This window comes from Neovison vison, chromosome 4, assembly GCF_020171115.1.
Source record: "Neovison vison isolate M4711 chromosome 4, ASM_NN_V1, whole genome shotgun sequence".
Lineage (NCBI taxonomy): Eukaryota > Metazoa > Chordata > Mammalia > Carnivora > Mustelidae > Neogale > Neogale vison.
In genome coordinates this window covers 218,155,985-218,174,131 of record NC_058094.1, presented here as the reverse complement: position 1 = coordinate 218,174,131, position 18,147 = coordinate 218,155,985, and the positions used below count along the sequence as shown (strand labels likewise).

The window sequence follows — 18,147 nt, the reverse complement described above, 5'->3', positions numbered from 1 at the left end:
TTAAAGAAAACGTTTTATTTCTCAACGATGGGGATAAGCTTTTAGACTTCCATTTAGACCCTCTTTAACAGGCCAGATCCTTTAATGAAACGGATACAAAAATCATTCTGATGATTTAGCTGCTCTTAAATACATTTCTATGAAATTCTCCTTGAATGTTTCCACCTTGGGGTTTCAAATCTTATTTTTATGACACATTCGCTGTAATGGAAAAAACACAAGTAGCATGGGCTTTCCCGTCTTCCTCCCTCTAGGATTTTAACTTCTCCTCCAACACCACCCATGCTCTTCTAGTAAATCCCACATTACAGAACAGGTTTAAGACCGAGAAGAGAATGAAGTAGGAAATCGGAGCCATGGAAACCGCGGAGCCGAGGAAACGTGCGCGCGCGACGGTGGGCAGGAGGGGAAGGAACCCTCCCCTGACGACGGCGCGAGGGCGCTCCTACGATTACGTCACGCACCCCGGGTGACGTCACGGCCGTGACACGGGGGTGACGCCGTTGCCGCGGCGACTTCTAGTCGTCTCCGCCCCCTTCCCCCGCCCCCCGCCTAGCGTCCTTCCCCCAATCCCCTCAGGCTCGGCTGCGCCGGGGGCCGCGGGCCGGTTCCTGAGGTGGCCCAGGAGCCCTCCCGCCGCCGGCGCCGCCCCGGCCGCCCCTCCCCGCCGCCCCCCGCCCTCCGCCTCCGCCTCCCCCCGCCCCCCCGCCCTCCGCCTCCCTTCCCCCTCCCCGCCCAGCAGCGGTCGCTCCGGCCCCGGCTCTCGGTTATAAGATGGCGGCGCTGAGCGGCGGCGGCGGCGGCGCGGAGCAGGGCCAGGCTCTGTTCAACGGGGATATGGAGCCCGAGGCCGGCGCCGGCGCCGCGGCCTCTTCGGCTGCGGACCCTGCCATTCCCGAGGAGGTGAGTGCCGGCGCACCCTACACACCTCCGAGCTTTGGGCTCGGCTGGCTGGTGTTTTTTGGGGGAACGAGGTGGCGGTGGGGGCTCTGGTGCCCTCAGCCACATCCTTCTTTGGGTTCTGCGGGGTGGGAGATGGGCATCCCCGCCTTGTTCCTATCCGTCATGCAGCTCCTCGCTACGTAAACACACACAGTGGCCCAGGGGGGTTTCCCTGACTCGCACCCCAGCTTGGGGGATTCGGGCAGCATTGGTTGAGCAGGAGGCTATCAGTAGGGGGCGAGACTCAGGGTTGGTCCGAGAAGGTCACGGCTGGCTGAAGGTAGCCAGGCTCTCGTCTCTTCGATGTTTTCATTATTTTGGGGGTGGGGGGTAGGAGAGGGTGGCGGCATCCAGATGAAAAGATGTAGGTTAGTAGCCGGGGCCGGGACCCCAGCTTGAGTTGCTGTTGTAATTATTATATGGTCACGGGAGTGATGGGGCGCATCATACCCCTCCTCTCTCTCTGATGTCCCCCTTTTCAGGCCGCTGCTCTCCCCTCCACTTTTCCACTTGTTTGGGGGATGTCTCTTCACCTGTTTTACCCAGCGGTTGGTTTTGATTTAACCTTTACTTGTTCAGCCTTAAATCCCACTGTTTCCGTTCTCCTTTTTATCCCGGTGTCAGGCCCCCAGTTCTGGGCTCTGTCGCTGAGTGGTTATCCTCCCCCCAACCCATTCCCATCTGCTGCTCCGCGCTTTTGCCGGTTGTCGGACCTGCCAGCCTTCTAGCCTTAGTTTCTACTTAAAACCATTTTTGCACCTCTCTTACCCTAGTTCTCTTCAGGTCCTCTGGATCATTCTTCTGCTCCCTAACATTGTTATCTATTATCTTTACAAGTCCGTCTGGACGCTTTGGAGCTCCTTCCTTACTTTCTGAATCCTGAAGCTGTCAGGATTCCATCAGGTTTCATTTGCCTTAGAGACACTTTCTGGTTAGTCTTCCATTGTGTATTCACACCTCTTTATTTTTTCCTACCCATTTTTAAATAGATTTGATTGATTTCTTTCTGTTGTCCTCCTTTTTGTCCCAGTTTTTACCTTTCACTTTTCCCGCTTTGGCTTCTCCTTCTCTCGGCCTGTTTTTTGCAATATTGAGCCTCTTACCACTTTGTCAAATTACTTACGTTCGGTTTTTAGGGAAAATTTATTCCATTTAGTATTTGGCATTGTACTGTATGAAACAACAACTTTATTATACTTTGCAAATTATGAGATAATATTTAGTATAATAACTGTGCTTTGTAATTGATTAGATAACGTGGGTTATTCCGTTGACTTTGCTCAAAGTTCTCTTTCCTTCCTACTGCTTACATTTGGTTTCCCAATTCTCAACGCCTCATTCTTGTCTGTGCAATGCTCCTTTTCCTGCTTCATCATCTTTACTTTGGAAATTCATGCTATATGCTTGCTCTGGTTTGTTCACAATAATAATTTTTCAGCCTCTTATACCACTTCCATCTATGAGCATCATGTGTTCTATACCATCATTTGACCTGAAGTTTTCATATCTTCTTTTTTTCTTTTTAAAAAATTAACATATAATGTATTATTTGCCCCAGGGGTACAGGTCTGTGAATCTTCAGGCTTACACGTTTCACAGCACTCACCATAGGACATACCCTCCCCAATGTCCATAATCCAGCCACCCTATCCCTACCCCCAACCCCACCTCAACCCCCCAGCAACCCTCAGTTTGTTTCCTGGGATTAAGAGTCTCTTATGGTTTGTCTCCCTCCTGATCCCATCTTGTTTCATTTTTTCCTTCCGTAATTGCACGGCTTTCCACTTAATTTTTAGTTTGCATTTTTGCTTGGATCAGTTTCCTCTAACATCTGTTCATTTTCCCCAACTTCTGGGATTCTAAGGATAGAGCTCTTCCCTTCTTCCTTTTCCTAGTTTATTCTGATTTCCTAGTCGCCCGTTACCATTCATTTGGCCTTGTTTCCTGGCTTTTGGTTCTTGACTTGCTGAAGCTTCCTCTTGTCTTCCCCACACCTCCACATTCCTTCTTATTTATAAACAGCTTTGTTCCGTTGACATGGAAATTTATTTTTAGGATACATTGTTTTTAATAGCTAAATACTAGGGGTCACATCTGCTGTCTATTTTTTCCATGAATCGGATATGCCTTTGTCTTACCAGGCACAGGTGCCTCTGGGCTTGCTTTACTCTGTAGTGTATGTGTGGTTTTGTTGAATTGTAACTTTGAAGACTGTTACAGAGTAGAAGAATGGATAAATTAATGGGTATGGGTCATGAAATTGTAATTCTCTGATTATAACATTGTTTACATTGAGAACTTTAAGACTTAGTAGAGCAGTTTGCAATGATGTAGAGAAGTCTTTTGTTAAGTACAGTCTCTGCTATCTTATTTGAAAGGGCCAGATTGTTTTTGAGTTCTGTACTCAAGATTCTGATTCAGTAGGTGAGAGTGCCGAAAGTTTCAGTATTTTGGCACACTTCCTGGGCAGTTCTCATGTATCAATGCTTGAGAACCACTACACTAATGAATTTAAGTTTAAATTTGCCAATCATTGGAAAGCATATTGGTATCTCCTGAAACTACAAAGGATACTCCTAACTAAATTTAATTAGAAGTGTTTTGTACTGCCTCCTCCTCTAAGGTTTTAATGTTTAGTGATGAATAGTTTTCCCTCTATAATTTCTTATAGGAGCTGATAATAAATGTATTTGCATCGGGGAGGAGGGGAATAAATGATTAAAAGTGGATCTTTTTTGAATATAGACATCAGTGTTATGGATGGCAGAAGAAATTCCTCCAAGAAATCATTTAAAATTTGAAGTTGTATTGTTAATCCAGTACAAACTGATATGTACTGTGGTCTTTTAATTGAACTATCTTCCTTATGTGTACTTGAAGAGATATAATTGCCAAGTGCATGGAAACAAATGAAGTTATGCTTGTGTAAAATGACACATTTTATACTAAAGAATTCCCTTGCCTGACAGTAAAATAGTTTTTTGTTTTTGTTTTTAAAGTTTCTCAGAGGGAAATTTCAGCTGCATTAAAATTTCTCTCTATAGAGGGAAAGCACATTCATTGTTGAAAAATTAGAAAGCTATAAGTACAAAAAAAAAAAAAAAGAAAAGAAAAAATTCTGTAATCTTGCCACTAGGATATAATTAGTTTAAACATTTTGGTGTGTATCCAAAACTTTTTTAATGTTTGTATAATACAGTATATGTGGTTTTATAATATTTTTAAACTTAATATAGCAAAATAGTTTACATTTCATTAGGTAATACTGTGATTTTTTAAAACTAATCATTTTTCTTGGCTATTAGAGTTTTTTTAACTGCTTGTTATCAAACATTTTGAACATAGAATGTAGATTTTAGTTTTTAAATTGTTTTGGGAAGTGAACAGATTTCATGTCTTGTATTTCTGTTACTTTGTAGATGTCAAAATAGAATATTCTGGTAAATGATAGGAGCTTATTAGATATTTATGAAATTAATGTGCTTACACTTTGGGCATTAAACCTTTACTTCTGACCATTTATAAATCCCCAATGTTTCTTTCCATGACCATACAGTATAATATGGGATAGCATGACTATATGATATAATAAATACATTTATTTTTTAAAATGTGTTCTACCAGAGTGTCATATTTATTAACTATTCTGCTGTGTTTCTGTAGAAGGAGCTTCTTGTAGTTGCATTACAATTAAAATTACATTGTTTTCAAGATCTCTTATCACCAGCCTTAGTTAAGTTGTGTAATTATAATCATTGACTAAGCAGTATTCTGGGATGGGATCTTCTTTATCTTGTGGTCCAGTGTATTAAAACACATCTTTATGAGCCATGTGAAACCAGGTTGGATTACCTCATACTCCTAAAAGGGGGTAGTCCCGTTAGCATACTGTGTGCTTGTGTAGTTCTGGTTTTGCTGTTAATACTTTGTCTAGGTGTTTTTGAAGGTGGAAAGAATATACCTGTTAAGCATAACTATAAAAGAGCTATTTGTCTTTAGCATTTCTGGTTGTCTCTTTGTGTACTCTTTCTCTTTCCTTCGCTTCTTTAGGCTTCTACTCCTTTTATTTAGAAAACTATCTGATATCAGTCACTTACACATGCTGACTGTTAAAGGAATCATTTATCAGTAAACAGATAAGAAAGGAATGTTGGTACTGGATGCTCAGATCTTTGAATGTAGTAAACCTAAGAGCAAACTTGATTTAATCTTGTTTGGATAATAGGCCAGAAAAATTATATTTGGATAACAGGCCAGAGAAGTTTGACTTTTCTCAATTCTCTGTCCTTTGCTTTCCTGATAAGGATGAATAGGAAGCTGTTGTAACAATTGTTAACCTATGTTCTGTGAATGGTGGGGAGGAGAGGAAAGGAGCAGGCTGCATTGTTATTTTTTATTTTTATTTTATTTAACATTTTCTTAAGACCTCATGCTTACCTGTTGAAGAATGAGGCAGCTGCTTAGCTTTCTTCCTTTTTCCTTTCCCCCAGTAATAAAGTTGTCTTCTCCTTTAGAATTGAAAATACATTTTGTTTTCTTTTTTTATTTTATTTTATTTTATTTCTTTCTTTGACAGAGACAGATCACAAGTAGGCAGAGAGGCAGGCAGAGAGAGGAGGAAGCAGGCTCCCTGCTGAGCAGAGAGCCCGATGCTGGGCTCTATCCCAGGACCCTGAGATCATAACCTGAGCTGAAGACAGAGGCTTTAACCCACTGAGCCACCCAGGCGCCCTACATTTTGTTTTCTTAGACACCTTGATATTATTAATTTAGCTGTGTACTTAATGAAGATTTTGTATCACAATCCCCTTGTTTTGGAAATGTAGTATGTTGCTATGCTTCCCATATTTCCTCTTCAAATTGTCATTACAGTAAGCCTTTATTATCAGTAATTCTTACTTGATTTTGTCTTCCTCAGAAGTTGAATTGAGTCTTCTACTCATTCTCTGTTTTACCTACATTGGTTATTCTGTGAGGTCAGGATCAGCAATAGTTAGAGAACTGAGTTCAAAATAGGTGAGCCTGTATAGGAGCTTTTCTGTATTTTAAAGGTAAACAGTGCTTTTATAGTCATAATGTTATAGATAATATAAGAATCAAAAAGATAGTCTCATTTGTTCCATTCCTTTGTTAAATATTTGCTGTAGGCATTGATGTACTCTGGGAGGTAGTCTTTATTTTTTAGTTTCTTTTGGCTACCAACCTACTTTACTATCATACATAATTAGCATGGTAGAAGAAATGTTTAATACAGCCTACACCCTAACATTAAGCAATTATTTTTTCTACCCTCTACCCTCTGAGATTATTTTGGTTTCCATGTTTTCTCTTGGGCTTAAAAAACTATTAGTCTTGTTTCTTCTCATATCAAGACTATGCATATAGAGGGAAATTAATGCCCAGTAACATTACATTCCTTTCCGGGTCTTGGGAATATCCTTGATACAGAATAGAAAAATTGCTCTGAACTCAATTAACTTTGTCTTCTGGAAGCTCTGTAACGTCAAATGAAACATCATTTTCATTCTTGTAATATGGCTGTAGTTATTGACAGCACTTTTGGGACAAATGTTCCATAGGATGGTAGTTTTTACAGGGTAGTATACCACTGTGAGAAATTCAGGTTTTAAGTTCCTCTAATACGTGCATAGGAGAAATAGATTTTGTCTGTACTGAACATTTTTTTTATCTTCACCTTTTGCAACAGTATCTGGCATGTAGGTACTCAGATTTTTAGTGAAAGAAATCGTGAATGGAACCTTAATACATATGATGCATTCTATTTTTTTGTACTTTGCAGTTCTCTTTTTCTTTTTTTTTTTTAAAGATTTTATTTATTTATTTGACAGACAGAGATCACAAGTAGGCAGAGAGGCAGGCAGAGAGAAAGAGGGGCTCCCCGCTGAGCAGAGAGCCTGATGTGGGACTCAGTCCCAGGACACTGGGATCATGAGCTGAGCCAAAAGCAGTGGCCCAACCGACCGAGCCAACTGGGGCGCCCTGCAGTTCTCTTTTTCTATGCTACTTATAAGTCAGTTTACTAGATTGACAACCAGTTGGTTCCAAAGGGCATTTTTAAAAAACACTGTTTTGGGGTTTCAAACGCCTTCTTCAGAGGTTAACTGAAGGCTATGTTCATTCCCCCTACATCTTAACTCTTTTTTCTGCTTTACATATTGCTTTTCTTGAAAAAAAAAAAAAAAAGAAGTGTTTTATGGCTGTAGAGATTTTAGAGTTTCTGTGTATGAAGAGAGATGTGCACTGGCATGAATCTTCTCAGTTGTAGTAATCTGTGTGGGAAATTTCAGCAACATGTACCTTAACAGTGTTCAGCAAACATTTTTTTGGTAAAGGGTCAAATAGTAAAACTTTATGCACTATGGACCTAACTGCTTTGTTGCTGTCAAAATAACAGACTCAACAATGGCATTATAGCACAAAACCAGCTAGACTGTGTAAGCAAGTGAGCATGACTGTTCAATAAAACTGATGGACACTGAAATTTGAATTTCATATAATTTTCACGTGTTGTGAGTACTCTTGATTTTTTTTTTCAACCATTTCATGGGCTAGTATTAAAATAAATGATGGCGCAGATTTAGTTCATGGGCCAAGGTTTTCAGACTCCTGGTCTGGGGAGACTGAATTATATTAGAGGTTTTGAAATTAAGGTGTAGGTTAGAGGTATAGAAATAGATTAGATATATAGAAAGTTCATAATTGCTTTTTGAGAAAAATTAGGTTGATTTGGTTTTAATTTACATATATCATAATGTACCATTCTAACTGTACAGTTTGATGAGTTTTGACAAATGTAAATGATCCTGCAGCACCTGCCGCAATCCAGACACAGAACATTTCCATCATCTCAAATGTTCCTAGTTCCTCCGCATTCTGTCCCCTTCCCTGACCCTCAGTTCCTGGCAGACACTGGTCTGATCTCTAGTTTTACCTTTTCCAGAAAGTTATGTGAATGAAGTCATGCAAGTACAGGGTTTATGTATTTGGCTTCTTTCATTTAGTTTGATGTTTTTGAGATTCACCCATGTTGTATGTATCACCAATTAGTTTCTGCTTATTGTTTAGTAATATTTTGTTGTATGGATGTGTCCCAATTTATTTATACATTTACCTGTTGATGAGTAGTAGGGTGGTTTTTACTTATCAGCAATTATAATAAAGATTGCTAGGGGCGCCTGGGTGGCTCAGTGGGTTAAGCCGCTGCCTTCGGCTCAGGTCATGATCTCAGGGTCCTGGGATCGAGTCCCGCATCGGGCTCTCTGCTCAGCAGGGAGCCTGCTTCCCTCTCTCTCTCTCTCTGCCTGCCTCTCCATCTACTTGTAATTTCTCTCTGTCAAATAAATAAATAAAATCTTTAAAAAAAAATGATTGCTATAAACACATGGGTTCAGGTTTTTGTTCAGGGTTCAGGATATTTGTTTCCATTTCTCTTGAGTAAGAACCTAGAAGCAGGGTTGATTGATAGATTGTATGGTAAGTTTATATTTAACTTTATAAGAAACTGCCAATCCAATTTTTAAAAATGGGCAGAGGATATGGACAGTCCTATCTACAGAAGACGTAGAGATGGCCAACAGACACATGAAAAGATGCTCAACATCACTCATCAGGGAAATGCAAATCAAAATCACAGTGAGATATATCACACGACACCTGTCAGAATGGCTAAAATCAAAACTCAAGAAACAACAAGTGTTGGTGAGGGTATGGAGAAAAAGGAACCCTCATGCTCTGTGGAAATGCAAACTGGTACAGCTGCTTGTGGAAGACAGTATGGAGATTTCTCACAAAAATAAAAATAGAACTACCCTGTGATTCAGTAATCACACTCCTGAGTATTTACCCAAATAGTACAGAAACACCAGTTTGAAGAGATATATGCACCCCTGTGCTTATTGCAGGATTATTTACAGTAACCAAACTATGGGAGCACCACAAGTGTCCCATTGACTGATGAATGATAAATAAGTGGTGTGTGTGTATGTGTGTGTATATATAGCGCATGGGAATAGTATTAATCCTAAGGAAGATTGAAATCTTGCCATTTGCAACAGCACACATGGATCTATAATGCCAAATAAGTCCGAGAAAGACAAATAACTGTATGATTTCACTCATATGTGGAATTTAAGAAACAAAACAAATGAACAAAGAAAATAAAGGCAAGCCAAAAAAGACCAGAATTTTTCCCCCCTAAGATTTTATTTATTTATTTGTGAGAGAGAGAGCACAAGAGCATGCTTATGGGCAGAGGGAGAAGCAGACTCCCTGCTGAGGAGGGAGCTGATACGAGGCTTGATCCTGGGGCTCTAGGATCATAACCTGAGCCAAAGGCAGATACTTAACCAACTGAGCCATGCAGGCATCCCCCCAAAGCGGACTCTTAACAATAGATAACAAACATGGTTACCAGCGGGGAGTTGGTACTGGTACCAACTCCTGATGAGCACTGGGTAATAAATTTTGAAACTGTTGAATCACTATATTGTGCATTTGAAACTAGTATAACAAGGTATATTAACTACACTGGAATTAAAGAAAATGCCAAAGTAGGACCATTTTGTATTGTCACCCATAGTGAATGAGTGTTGCAGTTACTCTGTATCCTTGTCAGGATTTGATATTGTCATTGTTCTTAGTTTTAGCCATTCAAGTAGGTATGTAATAGTTGTTCATTGTGGTCTTGATTTGTATTTTTCTAATACCTAATGTTGGACATCTGTTTATGTGCTTACTTACTATCCATATATTTTCTTAGGTTAAGTCTCCCATTTAAATCTTTTTATTCAATATTTATCTTCTCGTGGAGTTGTAAGAGCACTATATTTATATTCTGGATATAAGTCCTGTATATCAGTATGTGTTTTGCACATGCCTCCCTGTCTGTGGCTTGTCTTTTTCATTTTCCTAATTACCTTGTCCATTTTATCATTTTTTTCTTTTTATGTTTCCTGCTTTTTGTGTCCTATTCAGTAAATCTTTATCTAACTTAAGATCATAAAATTTTCTCCCTTGTTTTTGTTCTAGAAATGTTGTAGTTTTAGCTGTTACATTCAGGTCTGTGATCCATTTGGAGTTAATTTTTATATATGTTGTGAGGTAAAGGTTAAAGTTTCTTCATTCTTTTTCATATGGGTGTCTGGTTGTTTCATAGGTGTTGAAGAAACTTTTTTCTATTGGGCTACCTTGGCACCTTTATTGAAATCAGTTGATTATACTTGTAGTCTCTTTTATTGACCTCTGTGTCTCTTCTTTGGCCAGTACCACATTATCTTGATTACTGTAGCTTTATAGTTAATTCTTAAAATTAGGTAGATCCAATTCTTAGGTTTTTTAGAACTTTAAAATTTGATTTTTTAAATTTCTTGTGTTAACTATACTTTTGGAAGGAAAAGGACCATAATTTTCTTACTCTCAGAGATGTTTTCTACCCCAAGATTCACTACTATATATAAATAGTACACTCCCATCTTGAATTATTTGGTGGGGAGGTTCATGAAAAATGGCGGGTAAAGAAAACCTATTACATCCAAAATTAATTTCTCTATAAGAAATGAAGAGGATGTTTCAGTAGGTTGCACAAAAAAGTCCTTTTTACCATATTGCAAAAATTTTTTTTATTTAAAAAGAAATTTTTAAAAGATTTTATTTATTTGACAGAGACACACAGTGAGAGAGGGAACAGAAGCTGGGGGAGTGGGAGAGGGAGAACCAGACCTCCCGCAGAGCAGGGAGCCTGATGCGGGGCTTGATCCCAGAACCCTGGGATGATGATCCATGCCAAAGGCAGACGCCTAATGACTGAGCCACCCAAGCGCCCCCATATTACAAAAATATTAACTAATGAAAATACATACAGGTGAAAGTCACTATATTAAGATGTTTACGCACCAAAGAAGTCACTGAAAATATCAGTTGGTGGAATATACTAGTTAATAGTGTTATTCTCCATCTTCATTTTAAGAGTTCTTTCATTTGAAACCTGTGTCATGTTCTGTGATCTTCCAGAATTAGCACCTTTATTAATCTTAGAGTCATTGTTAAATTATTTTTACTAAGGATAATGCATATGGTAGTTGTTGGTCATATTTCTACCTTTTTTCATTGGGGGCGCATAGGATCCTTCTTTTTTTTTTTTTTTGTTACACTGGTGAAAGCTTTTTATGGCTTAGCTTAAGGGGAGCCCCTACAGTACAAAATATTTCTGGTCATGCTTTTCATTTAGGTATTAAAAAGCAAAAAAATCAGCAAATGTGTTCATAAGTCATAAATATCTGACTAGTACAGGGCGATGTGACAGTTGGTAAGGTAGATACCATCTAGACTTTTGTTCATGTTACAAGGAGTGTTATTCCATTTGTATTTGATTACCTTGCAGATTTTGAAACTGCCCTTCCAGGGAGAGAGAAACTCAGTATTTTGGCAGACCACTTTCAACTGTTGTTCCAAAATTAGTGGTTTTTAGGGTTTGTTGTTGTTTTGTGTTCTTTTAATGCTTTTCCTAGGGTGCCTGGATGGCTCAATTGGTTAAGTGTCCCACTCCTGATTTGGGCTCCGGTCATGATCTCAGGGTCCTCAGATGGAGGCCCCTGTGGGGTTCACACTCATTGGAGAGTCTGCTTTTCTCCTTCAGCCCCCACCCCACCCCACCCCACACTGTCTGGCACTTGTGCACACTCTCTCAAATAAATCAATAAATCTTTTTTTTTTTTTAAAGATTTTATTATTTACTTGACAGAGAGAGATCACAAGTAGGCAGAGAGGCAGGCAGAGGGAGAAGAGATGCAGGCTCTCTGCTTGGCAGAGGCTTGATCCCAAGACCCTGAGACCATGACCTGAGCTGAAGGCAGAGGCTTAGCCCACTGAGCCACCCAGCTGCTCCTAAATCAATAAAATCTTAAAAATATATTTTTTAAAGATTTTATTGATTTATTTGACAGAGAGAGATATCCCAAGTAGGAAAAGAGGCAGGCAGAGAGAGAGAGGAGGAAGCAGGCTCCCTGCCTGATGCCGGGCTGGATCCCAGGAATCTGGGATCATGACCTGAGCCAAAGGCAGAGGCTTTAACCCATTGAGCCACCCAGGCGCCCCAATCTTTAAAAAAATATTTGAAATGCTTTTCCTTATTGTAAAAGATACTTTGTGTTTAAATTGAGAAATACTCTATTCTTACATTTTTTTCTTGTAGTAAATACATAGCTGTTAAATAAATAAAAATGACTTTTTAGAACAGCTCAAATTAATTGAAATTTTAAGATGCTTTAAATTAGTCACTTTGAGTATTTTGAAGCAGTTTAAAATACTGCTTGGGTGTGATCCTCTATTGCTGTAGGATTTTTAAACTGTAGTTTCTACATTATAATATTGGGAAAATAAATTTCTGTTTGGTCTTATAGATGGAGTTTTTGAGACAGAGTGAGTGTGAGCAGGGTGTAGGGACAGAGGGAGAGAGAGTGAGAGTCTTAAGCAGACTGCATGCGGAGCAAGGAGCTAGACATGGAGCCTGATGCGGGGCTCCACATGGGGTTCAAGATGGGGCTTGATTTCAGGACTCTGAGATCATGACCTGAGCTGAAATCAGGAGTGGGTGGCTTAACTGTCTGAGCCACCCAGGTGCCCCTAGATGGAATTTTGAGACTAAAGGAGGATTAATAGCTCCAACAGTAAAATTATAAATAGTTCTTTGAACCTGTATGTTTTATATTGTCAGCCTGGGTCTAATAGCTTTTCCTCTGTTTTAAAGTTTATATTTTCTACTTAGAAATCTTTGTGTAACTTAGAGGAGTAGAAATAAACAATTACTAATTTAAGAGTCTTATGTAGGTATTATTTTTTACAGTTCTTAGCATAATTTCTGGTAATGTTATATGGAGGCTATTTAATTCCCATTCATTATGAAAGTGTCTTATCTTCTGTGAATACCAGTTATTGCCTTAATAACTTTCTTTACTATAAAAAGGTAAAGTACTGTTGTTATTCCTAAATAGCTCAAAGTTGGTTTCTTACACGATTGTATTTCCATGGGTGTGGTATCAGAACTTCAGATAGGGAGGAGATGACAATTCAGTGTAGTTGTTATATTTCTGTTGTACAACCACTGAAAGTGTTCATTTCCCCTTAGTTTTTACATGCTTCTAACATTTGAAATATTCCACCTATATCTTCCTGCAGGTGTCTTCTCATACTAACATTAAATTATATAATCTTAAATTATTTCATTATGCATGAAAATTTAGTGTAGTGTAATCTTTTAGTAACTCTATTACAGAGGATTTTTCTGCTGTTGAATTTGACACTTAAGTTTCTATATGTATTTATGAAGGAAGGGCGCTGGGGTGGCTCAGTCAGTTAAGCCACCTGCTCTTGATTTCTGCTCAGGTCATAGGATCAAGCCCTGGGTTGGCTTGGTAGAGCCTGCTTGGGGTTCTCTCTTCTCCTGCCCCTCCCCTACCTTTCCTGCAAGTGCACTCTCTCTCTCAAAGAAAAAAAAAGAAGGAGATTTTTGGTTACTGGTTATCATGGGTGGGTCTTTGAAAGAATGGTTTAAATAGTTATAGCAACTTTTCTGTGTCATAGCCTTTCATACACTGCTTGATTTTCGCTCTGCCTTCCCTATGAAGTGGTATGAGAATAAAAAGAGATGGTGAACATGTAAAAGCTTTCACAAAATTATAGTAGGATTATTTTTCTGTTTTCAAGACAAAAAATAATTAAAATTTTCCTTTCAGAAGTCTTTGTGGCATTTTTTAGAATGTTCAGTGACAGCCCATGGCTCTACTTGTTACAAACTTTTGGTGGTTCTTAATATAAGATTATTGATGGACTCTTTGATAGGACTGTTTAAATGTTGATTGTTTGGTAGAACTGTTGACTGTTGATTTAAACCACTACTAAGTTAAAGAAACAAAGTGCCAACATATTGATACCTTTACTAAGCATTTCATAGGAAAGAGGCATAATGTATTAATATGATAGTACGGAGACTGTCTTCAAAGTCTATAAAGTCTCATGACTTTATAGGAAAAATATAAGTGTTACGACTTATGTTGGACTTTGGTATTTTTAAAGCTATGACCCACCATTTTCCTTCTCATCCTTCCAAAACTGTATTGATGACTTTTGTATTAAGTCATTTCATAGGCCAGTAGGTATTCAAGTATTCAATAAATATTTGAGTGCCTTCAGTATACTAGGTAGTACTCTAGGTGCTTAGGAGTACATTTGAATGATCTCTACCCTTATCTAGGTTATATGCTGGTGGAGGTGTGTGTATGTAGTGGGGGAGGGGCAGACACACACAAAAAGAAAATTATAAAGTATGTTTGAAAGTAATAAGCACTATGGAAAAATAAAACAGGACAAGGTTTGCAATTTAAAATAGGGAGATTAGGGTAGGGCTTTAGTTGAGAAGGTTAATACAAGTAAAGATTTTAGAAGGTAAAGGAAAAGCATTTCAGACAGAAGAAACAAATTCAAAGGTTCTGAGTCAGGAATGTGCCTTGTCTATTAGGGAAACAGCAAGGAGGTCAAAGTTGCTGCAGTGGCGCAAATTGTAGGAGGTGAAATCTAAGTGGTGTTGGAGTAGGAGGGGGAACAGAAGCATGACCAAAGGCCTTTGACTTTTGCTTTAAGTGAAATGGGTAGCCTTTCAAAGTTTGAGCAGTCAGAACAGAGTTACAGGAGTTAGTTATGAACAGAAATGTTCCAGTGGCTATATAGAGAACAGACTGTAAGTGGACAAGGGTAGATGTAGGGGAACTAGGAAGGAAGCCTTTGGAATTACCTAGAAAGTGGTTTAGACCACATTGGAAGCAGTAGAAGGATTGAGAAATGATTCTGGATGTTTTAAAAGGAGAGCCAATAGGATTTGTTGATAGGTTGAACGTGAGGTGTGCAAGAAAGAGAGGTGTCAAGGGGGAAAGGAGGGCACAGATTAAGAATTCAGTTTGGGGTGTGTTAAGTTTGAAATATCTATAGTTTGGGAGTGAGGCCTAGTGGCAGAAACTGTTTGCCATATGTATGTCTTACTTTCTTCCTGAGTATGCACTTAGACACTTCTGCTTAGTACTTAGGTGTCACGGTCATATGATTAAGTTCTGGCTAATGTAATATGAGTACATGCAATATACACTAATTCTAGGTCTGGTCTATACAAACACCTTCCTTCCTGTTTTTCCCTTCTGGTTGGTTGAAGCATGATGATCCCGAGGATAAGTTGGAAGCCCTGTGTTGTAAATGGTAGATTGACCATTAGCTTAGGTTTCTGAATACTGCATGGGTAAAGACCACCTTGCTAACCTTTCCAACAGTCTAGTACTATTAGATGGATAAGAAATTAGCTTTCATTGTATTTGAGTCCTTATGCCTTTTGAGTGTATTTGTCATAGCAGTTAGCAAACCCCGAATTTGGGATTTGGGTGGCATTTAAAGCTGTGATATTGATGTGATTATCAAAGGAATGAGCATAGATAGGAAGAAAGAGAGCCAAGTTTGGAGAAAAGAGGAGAGCCTGAGAAGGAGCAACCAGTAAGGTAGGAAATCGAATGAAGAAAGTTCATTAATAGAGAGTGGTCAGTTGTATATGCTGCTAGGTGAAGTAAGATGCTAAGAATTCATCATTGGAGCTAACAGAGTAGAGGTATTGTGATCTAGACAAAAATAGAACATTGAGGGGTGCCTGGGTGGCTCAGTTGGTTAAGCCTTCGGCTCAGGTCATGATCCTGGAGCTTCAGGATCGAGTCCAGCATTGGGCTTCCAGCTCCATGAGTCTGCTTCTCCCTCTGACCTTCTCCCCTCTCATGCTCTTTCTCACTCTCTAAAGTAAATAAATACAACCCTAAAAAAAAAAAAAAAAAAAAAAAGTAGAGCATTGAGATGAGGTTCCAAGGAGATAATTCTGATTGAGTGATTTTTAAGGAAGAATAGAAGGGGGAAGTGAAGGTAGTGAAGAGTTTTCCTATGAAGGGGAACAGAGAAATGGGGCAATAGCTAGTGAGGGAAGTAGGGTCGTGGAATTTTTTTTTAATGATTAAAAAAAAATGAGGACATATGGTGATAGGAATGAATCCTTACAGTGTAACATTAATGGTTTCTGGAGAGAGAGAAGGAAGGGTGAGGGAGAGAGGGACACTGCTGGCGTCCTCTCTGAAGGAAAGAGGGAAAGGGATTTAGTGTGCAGGTGGAAGGATTGGCTCTCGATAGGAGCATGGATACTTGATGATAATACATGGTAAGGCAGAGTGTAGATACAATGTTGATAGGTAGGTATATGCGATGATGGGAGTCCATATGTGTTCTCTTCCAGTTGCTTTATTCTTTTTCAGTAAAGCTCAGGTTACCAGCTGAGAGTGAGTCGTGGGGGTATGTGCATTAAGAAGAGAGCTGAAGGTCTTAGAGTTGTTTGGGGACACATGAGAGTGAATGGACTAGGGACAAAGAATGAAATTGATAAGCGATATTAAATTATTTTACCTGTTGTCCAGACACAGTATGGGACTTCTGACTTTGTGGTACAGGTCCTCAGATCAAAGTTAACTTGACAAGGTAGTTTAAGAATTGATATGAGTCATTCTCATTTTGACTCACAGACATGGAATCATTGGGAAATAGAACATGAATTATTCTTCATGAATTTAAACTAAATTTGGAAAAGTCTGGTTACTGATTTTCTTTTCAAAAACAATTATTTGCTTCTTTCTATACTGAAATTTTATTGAATATTTATTTTGTCTACATAAAATAGCATCCTCATCATTGCGGTTTAATTATTAAACTGTATAGTAAAGCACTTATTTTCCTGTTACTTTCTTTCAAATGCCCTCCAAGTTTGACTTGTCTTTTGCTTATGTTTTTCCTGCTGCGTGAAATATAAATTCCTTCCCCTGTCATCGTCCTATCCAGAACTTTCGGACTTAGCTCACTTATTGCAGGAAGCCTTCCTTTATCTTTTTTCAAGGCCTAGTTAGGTACTTCTACTTTTTGCTTTCATAATATGTCAAAGTATACTTGGTATCATTTTATTTACTGTATTCATAATTTTTTGTTGGTATCTTTGCATTCCCTTAGACCGTTGTCATTCAGCCAGAATTTCTGTCATGAAAAATGTTCGGGGCTGTCAGATATGTCCACTGGTAGCTACTGTGCGCTCAGAATGTGTATAGGAGGACTGAAGAGTTGGATTTTAAAATTTATCTGATTAATTTAAATAGTCACATATGACTACTGGCTACTTTGGACCTTTTTAAAGTTGAGTCTTAGGTGGAATTCATATTTATTTTTCGTTGCTTATTAGTACTTACTGCCACTTAAATTACTGTGCTCTTTCTCAGTAGTCTTAGACCCGATAGTTATCCCTCACCTGGAATATGGCACTTTTCTTCTCTACTTCTGTTCTTAACCATAACTTTCTGGTTTATGCAGCAGTAAGTTATTCAGATTATAAAGCTAGGGTTTTTGTTGTTGTTCTGTTTTGTTTCTCTTTCAGACTGAAAACCTGGGTACTGTGAGGATACCTCAAAAAATGTCTGAGGGTTAAGAGTAGCAAGGAAGAGACTCACTGGGTTTGTGGAGGGTGGAAAGGCAATCTCTGCTTCAACCAAAGTAGTTCCATTTAATAAGTTGCTATATTGAAATTGTGCTGGAGATTTCATATGGTGGGGGGAAAGGCTTCTAAAAGATAACACCTTTTTTTTTTTATATTTGATGTATGTCTTTATTTATTTAGAGCATGTGGGCATGGTGAGTAGAGGGGGAGAGAGAGAATCTCAAGCAGACTCCCTACTGAGTGTGGAGCCCAATGTGGACCTCAGTCCTGCTACCCGTGAGATCATGACCTGAGCCAAAAACCAAGAGTTGGACACTTAAGCAGCTGAGCCCCCCAAGCACCCCTAGAAGATAACACTCTTGATGGAAAAAACAGGGCATGCACATGGCAGTACATGATTAAGTGCCTGAGTGGATGATGGAGTAGCTCAGAAATGGAATGTTTTTGTAGGCTAATGAGGTCTTGATAGAAGTTAGTGTTTAGGGGCACCTGGGTGACTCAGTTGTTAAGCATCTGCCTTTGCCTCAGGTCATGATCCCAGGGTCCTGGGATCGAGCCTCACATCGGGCTCCCTGCTCAGGGGAAAGCCTGCTTCTCACTCTCCCACTCCCCCTGCTTGAGTTCCCTCTCTCTCTCTCTGT

General features: G+C 39.2%; 1 protein-coding gene across 2 annotated transcripts in view; it reads left to right on the top strand.

Annotated features, from left to right (window-relative positions):
• The first annotated feature begins 719 nt into the window (after positions 1 to 719).
• The window catches only part of BRAF (B-Raf proto-oncogene, serine/threonine kinase), a 179,541-nt gene continuing 162,113 nt past the window's right edge, over positions 720 to 18,147 (top strand). For both annotated transcript variants that reach the window (XM_044246722.1, XM_044246723.1), the window contains exon 1: positions 720 to 903. In XM_044246722.1, coding sequence (XP_044102657.1) covers positions 775 to 903 — 129 coding nt within the window. In that variant the 5' untranslated portion in view covers positions 720 to 774. The remainder of the gene's footprint in view (positions 904 to 18,147) is intronic.